At 33.5% G+C, this 12,819-nt stretch overlaps 1 protein-coding gene across 2 annotated transcripts in view; it reads right to left on the bottom strand.

The window, feature by feature from the left end:
• The window catches only part of LOC111052006, a 469,556-nt gene that overhangs the window by 334,776 nt on the left and 121,961 nt on the right, over positions 1-12,819 (bottom strand). For both annotated transcript variants that reach the window (XM_039435624.1, XM_039435625.1), the window contains exons 6-8: positions 6,688-6,819; positions 2,765-2,927; positions 1,647-1,845 (exon numbers count right to left, since the gene is read on the bottom strand). In XM_039435624.1, coding sequence (XP_039291558.1) covers positions 1,647-1,845; positions 2,765-2,927; positions 6,688-6,819 — 494 coding nt within the window. The remainder of the gene's footprint in view (positions 1-1,646; positions 1,846-2,764; positions 2,928-6,687; positions 6,820-12,819) is intronic.

Raw genomic sequence — 12,819 nt, 5'->3', positions numbered from 1 at the left:
TGTACTTTGCGCATATTCATAGCCATCTAATTAATGGCATTCAATTATGGAGAAATTCCCCATCCTCACATGTCTTGTTCAAGCTTCAAAAAAAGGCCTTGAGAATAATATGTGAGAAGGCCCCTCTCACACCATGCAGAGATTTATTTGTGAGTATGGGACGGTTGACATTGTATATATTGGCATGCCTTACATCAATGAAAAAAATATTAGTGAGTATGTGTTGAACAGTAATGTACATAGTTATGGAACTAGGCATAGAAATAATATTAGAGCCAATAATTGTCAGTATGCAGGATCACAGAAGAATTGGCAATACATGTCTATAGAACTTTTTAATGCTCTTCCTAATGAGAGTTTTGAACAGGTTTTAAAGAATTGGCTTGTTGGAAAATGTTTATATAAGGTAGATGAGTTTTTCGAAATTTAATTTCGAATGTTATTTGTGTAAATGTTTGTTTTTTGACTTGAGAGTACTGGGAAATTGATTTTAAAATAGAATAGAGAAAAATATTGGAAATAAAATGTGATGTTCAATGTGATATTGCTGTAAGCTGATGACGTTGTTATGACATTCTCATGTTTTTGACAATAAATTATTTATCCATTTATATATTTATCTATTTATAGATCAGTGGATGGGTCAATGGATCAATGAATGGGTTAATGGGTCAATAAATGGGTTAATGGATCAATGAATGAGTTAATGGATCAATGAATGAGATAATGGATCAACGAATGGGTTAATGGATCAATGAATGAGTTAATGGATCAATGAATGAGATAATGGATCGACGAATGGGCTAATGGATCAATGAATGGGTTGATGGATCAATGAATGGGTTAATGGATTAATGAATGAGTTAATGGATCAATGAATGGGTTAATGGATCAATAAATGGGTTGATGGATCAATGAATGGATTAATGGATCAATGAATGGGTTAATGGATCAATGAAAAGGTTAATTGATCAATGAATGGGTTAATGGATCAATGAATGGGTTGATGGATCAATGAATGGGTTAATGGATCAATGAATGGGTCAATGGATCAATGAATGGGTTAATGGATCAATGAATGGGTTAATGGATCAATGAATGGGTTATGGATCAATGGAATCATTCATTCACTAATAATCCGTGTATTCACGATGTTCAAATCTATGGGTGAAGTCCACATTATAATGGCAGTGGAGAAAGAAAGCAAAACAAGGTTGCCGAACCTCTGTCTTGCCAATGCTACAGACAGTAGCTGATAGAGGTTTATTGATGTGATATTGACTGTTCATTCTCGTTTAAAATGATAAGTTATATTTTATTAAGCAAGAAATTATATCTATCAATAATTCCACAATTAATTTTCATAATTGAGATGAGATATTTTGTAAATAAATTATTAATTTCACATTGTTAAAAGATGATCTGGCAACAGAGCAAAGCGAGAAAGAGATAGTTCCATAGGCTTTGTTGAATGATAGACAAGGATAGCAATACCATTGCCAATCAAACACTGCCATTAAACAACCTGGACCTCACTATAGATCTTGTCAGAGTTCCTTTTGGCTTTTTTCAGCTGTTGTTAGTATTATCAATTAGCCTTATTAAAATATTGAATATGAGTGAATGGAGGATATTGAGATACTTGCTGAAAAAACCTTGTTTCCAGTTATAGTCGAAATACATGACATCCTTGAATCGCACTGAAATACCTCCTGGTACTTTTATGTACTTCATATCCAAATTCAGCTTTTTGTAATAAAGCTTCTTAATGGGTACCATACCAATACCTTCATTCACAATTCGAAGATAATTTCTAACCATGATGCCAGAATAAATGTCTTGCGTCTGAAAATAATTAGATTCAATCTGACTTAATAGAGAATATGGATCCATCCACAGCATAATAAAACAATGCTAGATTCCCAAATATCAGTATCAGTGGGAGATGCTCATTGTCTAAAGGTGCATACACACCTGAGCGCCACAAACAAGCGCATTTCACTTTTCATCAGCTGGTTATATCTGTACCATCATAGAGCTCATATTATATCTTCACTCTATGGTATAGTCCAATCAGAACTGATATGTGCTTTGGATTAGGCTGAGTTCTAGTTTTTAAACAGCTGGAGCCAGAAAATTGGGTTTCCGAAATGGGGCGTAGTCAAAGTCAAAGTCACGTTCAAATTAGATTTTGAAAAACTAGAAAATTGAACACAAAATGAAATCAAGAGAGAATAGTGTAGAGTTTCAATATTTTGAATCATTTAGGAATGTTTCATTTCGTCAAGGAAAAAAAGTTTCCAATTATACAAATGGGAAAATAAAGATTATCATAAAAACTGCGACTACGCCCCGTTTCGGAAGGCCAATTTTCTGACTCAAAGCTGTTTAAAGTCTACAATTTAGCTGAATCTCGATCACGGAAACCGACCCAAGAAAACTTCGGGTCTAAAATTGTTCACCAAGCACTTCCCTCCAAACGTTTTTTCAGCAACTGTGTGACTTCTGACGTTTCAAAACTACTGACACTTCACCCCCCCCAAACTGAATTGAGGAGAATATCTAATTAGTTTCTACCCTTTTCCCTCATAGATAAAGAATATTTTCAGTGGTCATTTCAAAAATGCTGTCACCCCCAAGATTCCAAACATTTTGCCCACCCCATGAATTTCAAGGTTCAAACCCCCCCTGTGAGCAAACCTGCAAGAGCAGATTTCAGCCCTACGTTCTTTTCAAAAACTAAGAATGGATATTCAATACTCACCGTACACGAATAAACCTCTCTTTTGATGATGGTGAAGAATTTTGAAAACTCCTTATCACTTATTCGAGTTTTTATAGGAGTCTCACGGTTTGACTCCTCTACATAATACAAATTTGTGGTGAAGAGGGGTGAGTATTGACTCCCTTCTGAGGTAAGTGTACATCTAGAGCAATAAAAAAAAACAGAATTCAATTTTTCCTTTTCAAGGAAAAAACGTATTCAAGGCTATCCTTCTAATTTATCAATATTGGGGAACCGATAATTGCTCTGGAGAACAAAAGCATAGAAGCATAGTTTATATATATAGAGAGATAAATAGATTGATAGATAGATAGATAGATAGATAGATAGATAGATAGATGAAGAATTTATTTTCCCCTTCAAAAAACAATACCAAATAATATCAAATTAAATACAATATCATTCGTCACCAATCAATACCATAGTTCATAATAATCCGAAAATTCTTAGGCATAGCCGAAGCCGTCAGCCGGAGTTGATAGTTATTTAATCTATATCTCATCCTTATCTTCTAGTTTTTGTCAATGTTCTCACAGTAGGTTACAGAGTGAACGGGCTGCACAATGTCATGCGATAGCACTCAATAAACTTTATAAGGCAACTGGGAAGTTAGCACTAAATATCAGTCACTCATAGCACAGTAGTCCGTCTATGCTTGGAATCGTATCATTCTCAGTTCATTTGAGAAACCTGAATCATTATTATAGGCCTAGAGATGAACTACACATTGATACAAAGTAAATTATTCTTACTTATTAATTGAACATACAAATAATTCTTTATGAAATGAAGTGATACAATGATAATTTGAACTCATTTGAACAATAAATAATCATCTTCAATTAAACCGATGAACTCAATCATACATGTCCAGAGCTGTATGTACAGTTTTCGGTTTGGGAACAATATTTACAATGACATATTTATTTTCTATAATCCACAAGTATTATTAGAGTACAGCTATTTTTAGAAATTAAATTCATCCACAAGGAGCTTTCTATATCTCAATTTTACATTCACATATCCCGCTAGCCTAGACCTCTCCAGTTTTTACCATTTAAATACTCTTGGACCATTTCATCCGTTATCACCGAGCTTCCAAACCATTTTACTCAGTACTTTGATAGCACCTTACATTTTCCTATAAAATGATAAATGTCTTTAATTTCTTGACTATTACATAGTGAACAAATATAGCTGTTTTCCCCCCTATCTACTCTAAAATTCAAGGGTAATAATGATCCTCTCGCTCTGAAAATTATGCTAATCATCCTTCTTTTATTTGAGTCGTTTAAATAATCTTTCATAACTGCGTTATTGGTTCTTAACGTATAATATATTTGATGAAACTGAGAATTTGAAGCTTTCTCCCACCAAGTTCCCAGTACATTACGGCGAATTTTATCAATTATATTGTCGCACGTCATCCCCCACCGATCTGGCTGAGTTATAGGGTCCACCCATCCCACATTAAATTGATTAAATAATTGTTTCCATTCACTACACCAGCCACTATTACTCTGTACCACAAAGCTTGTTAATATTTTAGGGAATCTATGGTCAGGTAATGCAAGTGCTTATAATATGTATTTGAAATGCATTTTTAGGGTATGTAGCCACATAATATCCCTCCCGCTTTCTAAATATAGAGTATAGTTGGGCGTATTCTGCAGTAACCCGAACATTCGTTTCATGAAAAATCTATTGAAACAGTTTATATATATTTTTTTCATTGATACACAGAACACAATTCTTCCAATGGGGAAGGACCAACAGGCACAGCCTAAAACTGTATTTTCCCCGAATTTTGATGTATACACTATAAATACGGTAGCCAAAAAAGTATGGTTATGTTCCATACATTTTTGAATTTCAATTTCCAGTCCAAACATTTGAAAACAGAAAAGTTCGAATTAGATATTTCACATAAAAAAATAATGGATCTTGAATAAAATCATATCGTTGGTCATGTCTACAGTAACTATATTACCCAAATGTTATACCAAACTCATCGGATGTTCAAAATATGTTTCCAATCGGTAAAAGAAGTGATAAGTTCCAAATTTCGAATGCAATAAGATAGGGCTATAAAGTTTGTTAGGAATCTTAATGGCGGACATGCATCACGTGATCGACCTAGCCAATCAAATGTGTGACAGTCAATGGTCATACTGTGGGTCATGGGCGTTGATCCTGGGCGCCCCCCCGCCATATTTTATAGTATAGGCTATGTCCCCGGAAAGAATTGAGTGATCATCTCATTTAAGGAGCTTGTCCATTATGTTACCTAAGCATTTTGCATCTGAAACTCTCTTCAAACAAGGTCAGTTACAAGAGTTACAATCATAAAAATTTTAAGAATTTCTTTTGAAAAATGTAATTACTCATGAGAATATATGTTAATCTTTGTAACACAGTTGTAGCTGTTAAGTGAAAATAATAGCTTTATATTGTTTGAGAGTGGAGAACTGTTTTTTGGTTATTTAGCTATCCTGCTTTGGTAGGTAACCAAAACAAACACTACAACTAATGCTGTTTTTTCGTAAACAATTTGTATTTAGTAAAACTTGAAACCATTAACTTGGATTTTATTTATTTACCCACTAATTTACCACTGCCAAATAAGAGGATTTGCAGTGAAATATGCTTCAAAACCATAATTTCAATGAGCTATTTTTCAAAAAATCTTCGACCAGAAGACCTCCCAATGTCAAACAGCTATCTACGCCAATGCTGTGGGTGATAATATAGTTACTGTAGTCATGTCAACAAATCAGATAATGTTGATCGAGTCGGTTTATCAATAATTGCCAGATAATACTTCTCGTGAGATCTGCTGATTGATTGCAATAGTTCAACAACTGAACATAATTCTGTCTCACTCCCAAACAGGCACTTGCATCTTTCGTTATCGACAGACGACGAAATTATCATCTGTTGCTCCAAGGATGATTAATTATTAATATGCTTTCCATTCCTTTCAGCGAGTTCTCCCAGGGATGAGACCTTGTGCAATCAAATTTTTATATCATAAACCTACACCATGTTCCAAATTTCGTGAAAATCGTTGGAGCCGTTTTCGAGATCCGTTGGAGACATCAATAAATACCTAAAAAAATAAATAAATAACCGAATAAAATAAAAATATACAGAAATTGCTCGCTTAATATAATAGGATACTAGCTGAAAGGCTCCACCCCCAGGAACCCCGACTGTATCATCCAGAACAGTATGTAGCGGCAAACTCGCTCCGCTCATCTGAATTCTCAAGTTGTGATTACTTCTGTGATTACTTTTGTGAAACTAATAAGCTATATGATATAGTGAGGTCCACGTTATAATGGCAATGTTTTATTAGCAATGATATTGCTATCCGTGTATATCATTCAACAAAGCTGATAGCGCTATCTATTTTTTTGCTCTGTTGCCAGATCGTCTCTTAGCAATGTAAGATTGGTTACTATTGACAAAATATTTCATTTGAATTATGAAAATTATTGAAAAATATCATTTCTTGCTTAATAAAATATATTTGATCATTTTTAACGAGAATGAACAGTTTATATTACATCAATAAACCTGTATCAACTACTGTCTATAGAAGGCATTGACAAGGCAGAGGATCGGCAACGTTGTTCTTCTATCTTTCTCCACCGCCATTATAACGTGGACCTCACTGTAGTGGACAGTTCTTGTATGACCACACCAATTGCCCTCAACAAGCCACCCCCCTTCCAATCTTGTCAGAGTACTGGATCCTCGCCTGCAAATAAGAACATCTCGACATGTACTACGAAGGTCATTCAATTAGTAAAGATCAATATGGCGGTATTTGAAAATTGATAATTTGTCTCGTTTCTTATTGAATGACCCTCGTATGATATGTTATTCATAAGACTCACCTTATTTTGATAAAAAATTCGTCATAATTGTCCATCGAATAGCCAATCTTCAGAGTCTCGCCACTCTTTGAGAGTTCAATTGAATTGTCTATTGGTTTTCCTTTTCGCTCATCTCTGATGTTTGCCTGGAAGCTGTTATTCAGGATAGGAAATTACAACATCACTCCGATCCCAATCAAATATATAATACAATATTATACTATATAATATTAGATTATCTATCTATATAATAAGAGATAATTTAAAAAAAAATCTTTTCTTGAAATTCCGAATCGAATTGAAATTCATTCATTTTTTCATCCATTAATTCATTGTATGAAACACTATAATCATAATCATAAATATGTATTAGAATCATGTATCGCATGACCACCTTCCTATTTGAAAAAATTATGTTGCATTCAAAATGGCGGATCCAAGATGGTGTTCCAGAATTCTATAGTCATAGTAAAGTAGCATTTCCAATTCGAGTAGGATCCCCAATCACACTCACCATCAAATTACCTTTGTTTATGAGATATTAAGCCGTTCTCAAATCAGTAAACAATAAGAGTATTTTTTTGTTATTTCCCACTAGATTATGTACTTCCTTTGTTAAATTGAAAAGATTATTGTTTTAATTTTTGTCTCTTCTGAATCCGGATCGATTATCATAGAGTGTGTTGTTCGACTGTGAATATGTAACTACTGTAATTGATGTCTGATAATTTTTTCTAATAATTTGGCAAGGACTCAAGACAGTGTGATAGGCCTGTAGCTGATTTTAAGGCTTTTTGTACCATTTTTATAATTTGGAATGACCTCACCGAGTTTGAGCACATCCTGGTAGACCCCCCCATGGGTGGACGAGTTCATTTGGTAATCCGCATCATCAATAAGAATTTCCGATTTTGCCGGAAAAACAGCAGCTAGATTCGTCCGTACATTAACATAGTAGGCCTACTCATTGAATTCGCGTTGGCGACTCTAACAATACTATTATTATCAATCAAATATTTATTTTGCAGAAAATGTGTGATAGGAAAGTTTTATCCATTTTTCTTAGTCCCTGTCATATCAGATATATTCTGCCAGAGTTTCTTAGGATCATCTCTTACTTCAAGTATTTTATCTCGATGATAACTTATTTTTGCTTCTTTCATTGCTTGGGATGAAGTATTTCTGTATGCTCTAAAAATAGCTCTTAAATGATGGTCTAGAGGGTGTTTTTTCAGCTGTTCACTTGAACTATCCCTGTATCTAATTGATCTCACAAGTCCAGTAGTTATCCAAGGTTCCAGTTTTCTATTTTTAGATGATATTGTTTCTCCCTTCATAGAAGAAATTTTAAATTGCATAAATGTATCAATGAAATGTTTTGAAGCTGATTCAACATCATTAAACTGTGAAATACAATTCCAATCATAGTCTACAATTAGGGAGCTAACTCTAGGTTCATCTATATAATAAATCTTCTGGTTTAGTACTTTAGAATCATCATTATGCACTGCTGGATGTATACCGGCAACCACAAAGTATTGATCGGTTAGTTCTGATTTAATAACGCCTGAACAAACCTCTGTGGTGTCATTGTAATCCGTAAAAATGTGATCAATACAGCTAGAGAAGCTGGTGACTCTAGTCGGGATGTTTATGCAGCTTACAAATCTGGCGCCGCACAACACATCGAGATATTCGTGTGTAGGGATGTCAATCCCGGGACTGATTTCCATCCCGGTATTTCGGGATTATCCAATATCAATCCCGGGATCCCGGGACTGATCCCGGGATTGGAAAAAATCAGTTTAATGCATTTTCAACCAATTGTTCCTCCTCAATTACATGTTTAGTAACAGTGTGTGGAGATGGAAAAGGGCCCATTAAAGAGGCTATTATTAAAATGAATAAAGAATACTTGTTAATAATATTAAAATGTATTGAACATTCTATTTCTATAAATGTTTTCAATATTAGGAGTAACTGTTTTTTCATATCCTACCTTAAATTTGCTCTATCCTAGATGATAGTGAGAACTGAGGAAAGCAAGATAACTCATCAGATTCTTTTTTAAGTAGAACAAAAACATTTCTATCCTACATTAGGACGGGATAGAGCACACACTTTAATTACGTCAAATTATGTAAAGTGAATTAATATCACTTGAATTAATAATAAATTAGAATACTTTTTGTAAGACCGTAACGCCATACCGACCAAACAACGCGAAAGCTAAACCACTTCACTACTAAATGAAATTTCGTAGAGCCAACTATAATATTTACTTCAACTAGATATTCTACTCATGATAGAGAAAGAGAAGAGGAGAGGAATAATTAGACAGAGAGTGTATCGTTAGTGCTTTTTTATTTCTGATTTCTGAAGTCTTTACAAAGTTTGGAATGCATTTCAAGGAAATGCCATCAGCACTATTGCAAATATTGTGCTGTCTAGACTGGTAATTGGTGTGCTGTGTAAACAGAATCAAGTGTAGAGACATAACAACTGATCAACAACCATTCTGCCAATTATGCGAACTGATAATGCGAATTCTATTAAGCCAGTAAAGAGTACAGTATACAATCAATATTATGTATTTATGCAACTGTAGGCTGTGCCTGTAGAATAAATTTATTAGTCAAACACTTAGAACAATAAATTAGTTATAAAAACTCATATTCATCACCGTAAATGAATTCAATATTGAATTGTTTTTGGAAACATATGATTCACAATTTCAGGTTTACAATCCCGAAAATCCCGGGATTGACACTGAAAAATCCCGGGATTTTTAGGTATCAAAAATGGACCGGGATCCCGGGATCCCGGGATTGACATCCCTATTCGTGCGATAGTGGGTCCGGAGTGTCAGGCAATATGCTACAGTTAATGTCGCCTACTATCCAGTGTGTTCTGTCGCTTGTCCTAGAATTCCAATACCTTTCTGAATCATATATGAATTGATCAAGATCAGGGACTGATGAGGGGCGACGATATATTGCAAAGAGACAGTGACGTTCCCCGTCAATTTGTAAATCAATTTTTAAATTTGTAGCACCATGTACCCCATGCACCCCAATACATTCAGGCTTCTCATATTGGAATAGAGAAACATCTATTCCAACAAACCAGATTCGAGAGTCCAAGGTATCAATAGTACTTTTATAATCTATATAAATGGGAATCGAGCCACAAATTTTGACGTTCAATAACTTTTTTATATGTGTACCCAATTCTATGATTTTTTTCAGTTCTGTTCGTTATGTTCAGGACCAGGTTTATGGCTTATCAAATTTATAATCCGACTTCAGGACTTCCTGCTACGGTCCTTCAAAGTTTACACGTAATCCTTATGGGAGAAAATTTGTGAGCTGGCCACACACAGAAATAAAAATCAGCTGTTATAATCATTGCGTCATCCAACAGCCGTCGGTTAGACAATACAGTAACTATATTATCCACAGTCACGCATTTGATTGGCTAGCTCGATCACGTGGTACAAATTCGCCATTAAGATTCCAAACAAACTTTAAAGTCCTATCTTATTGCATTGGAAAGTTTGAACTTATCACATCTTTTAACTATTGGAAACATATTTTGAACTTCCAATGACTTTGGTGTAACATATTCGAAGATAAATTGATTTTACTCCAATAAAGACCAATAAAGTTTATTCAAATAACATTAATAACTCTAAAAACATAATTTTTATTCCACTCGGGCTCCTCGCTGACCACTTCCAGAGCTTTCGCGGACCACTTTTTGGGAAACACTGATCTAGATAAATATGCAGGAAGATAGATTTCATTTTTATTGTATTCCATCATCCAATTTATTTGTTCTACCATCTTATCATATAATTTCAAAATATTTTTGGCCCAATTGTATATAACATTTCATAAAATTAATATATAAATCACAGTTTATGACGACCCGTTTTGACATCATAAAATAATTCAAAAGAAACAAACTATCTTATAGAATTGTGAAATTGGAAGAGCAGTTAGCCTAGTCTAGGTAACACTCTAATAAAATTGAATCTTCTTTCTGATAAGAAGCAGTCGTACTATCTATAAAGCGATAAGAGAACCATGGAAAATATAATTATGCATTATTGAGAATTTGTTGGCAGAAATAAAATTATAAAGCGACTTAGTTTATTTATTGGCAGATTATAATAAAAAGGAAAAATACTTGTACGATTTGAGGTAAGAATCCTTTGTTCTGATTTAGTACGTCATATGATCTTAGATCAGTCTACAATTTATTGATTTATTGTGCGAGCAAATCAGCTGACTGATCACTCGACTATTATGAATTACATTATATTTTACTTGGATAATTTTTAAATATTATATGTAAAGAGAGGTTTATGTAATGGAAAAGCCATGATTATTATGTTATTTGGAATATTTATTGAAATCTAAAAAAATATAAATAAACAAGAGTGTACAATGCTCACATAAAAAAATAAATATATTCAATATTATATTATCATATATTAACATTTATTCGAGTGAAATGCTTACAGGCTGTTATATAATTCATTTAAATATTATCCTTTTTTTTTGTATAACAAAAGCTAAGGAAACCTTGAATCTTAAATAGCCAATAACATCATGTCTTACAAAGACTAAAAACCAATCAGACGAGGGCTTACAAATTTTAGAGAAAGAGATGAAAATTTTTACAAGAAATTCTCTCTCTGGCTTGTGATCTCGACCTATACGGCAGCACATGGATATAGGGTCCCTTTTCAATTAATTTCAAAAGCATCATGCCAGTCCCTTTTTCAAATGTCAAGTATTTTGATTAGTGTTTGATTATTTGTGAACTCAGTGTTTGTTTAAGAGTTCTTAATTATACATTATTCTCGCATATATATACTTAATACTGAAAGAGATTTACACGCAATCTGGACCATACACGAGCCCAGCGGAGTCAAAAGGATTCGACTAATTGGAGATAATTAATTTTTCTACAAGAACTTCAGAACGTCGTTTGAGTGAGTGTTATCTTCTATCTTCTTAATGAGCTCATTAGACCAAAGGCCTTTATCTTGAATTGGGGAATTATTCAAAGCACTATATAAATTTTTATTCAAGATTAAGAAATTCGCAAGGTGTCAAACACTATAATATATTTGATAAGAACTCTTAATATGAATATATTTGATATTTTAGGAAGCTTATTTCCGTGCATGGTACGAATCCACATACCCTGAGATTCTAAATGATTATTCTATTGATTATTAATTATTGATTGAAGTATATTGATTTTATTGAACCTATGGACTGAACAGGTTCCAATTTGTTAAATTCTGATTCGACCTGAAGTTTCACATATCAGTATTAATAAATATATAAATACTTTATATCTCACAATATTGTGAATGCTAACAATTCCTGTGATAATTATTGAGATATTGATGAATTTATTTATATGGAATTGTATTTCCAAGAGATTTTATATTTATATTATTTTATGGGAATATATTCATGTTTTTTTGTCAGCATACATAAGTTTTTATCATTTTCCTGATCCATCTCGTGATGTACAGTTTGAGCTGTCTTAGTACCAAGCACTTTTATTCTGCAGCATATATAGTTAGTGAATTTATTAAGATTGAAGAGCAACTATTACCTATCATCCTTCGATTCAGCCAGCGAATCTTTACTGATATTTATAATAATAAGTCTACAATATATCATATAAGGATCCAGAGAACTTCTAGAACTGGCGTAGTAAGTCACAAGGAATTTTGAAAGGATAAATTAGTGTATACCTGTATTCATGATGAGCGTTTTGAAACTCAGTTAGAAGAATAATAGTTGATTCTCATTACTCTTGATTCAATATATGGTTACTGATGATCAGTAACTGACTATCTTTTTGATTTCCTTATTGGTAATCTTCAATATCTTCAAGTGAGCAGCGGTGAGAATTGTTAATTATCAGTTGCTGAAACCCATGGAGTTTCATTATATTGAGAGTATTCATGCATCTATCACTGAGCTAGAGCTGTGGTCAGAAACCCAGTATATTTGCGAGCCGGACGGCCTTAACTTTTGGCAAATTTATTTGCAAACTAGGGATAATAGCAACTGCACTGGCTTATTCAATGAAACACTCCACAATTTAAATATTTTTTAGTTT

Source organism: Nilaparvata lugens, chromosome 9, assembly GCF_014356525.2.
Source record: "Nilaparvata lugens isolate BPH chromosome 9, ASM1435652v1, whole genome shotgun sequence".
Classification (NCBI taxonomy): domain Eukaryota; kingdom Metazoa; phylum Arthropoda; class Insecta; order Hemiptera; family Delphacidae; genus Nilaparvata; species Nilaparvata lugens.
This window is presented reverse-complemented; position numbering and strand designations above follow the sequence as displayed.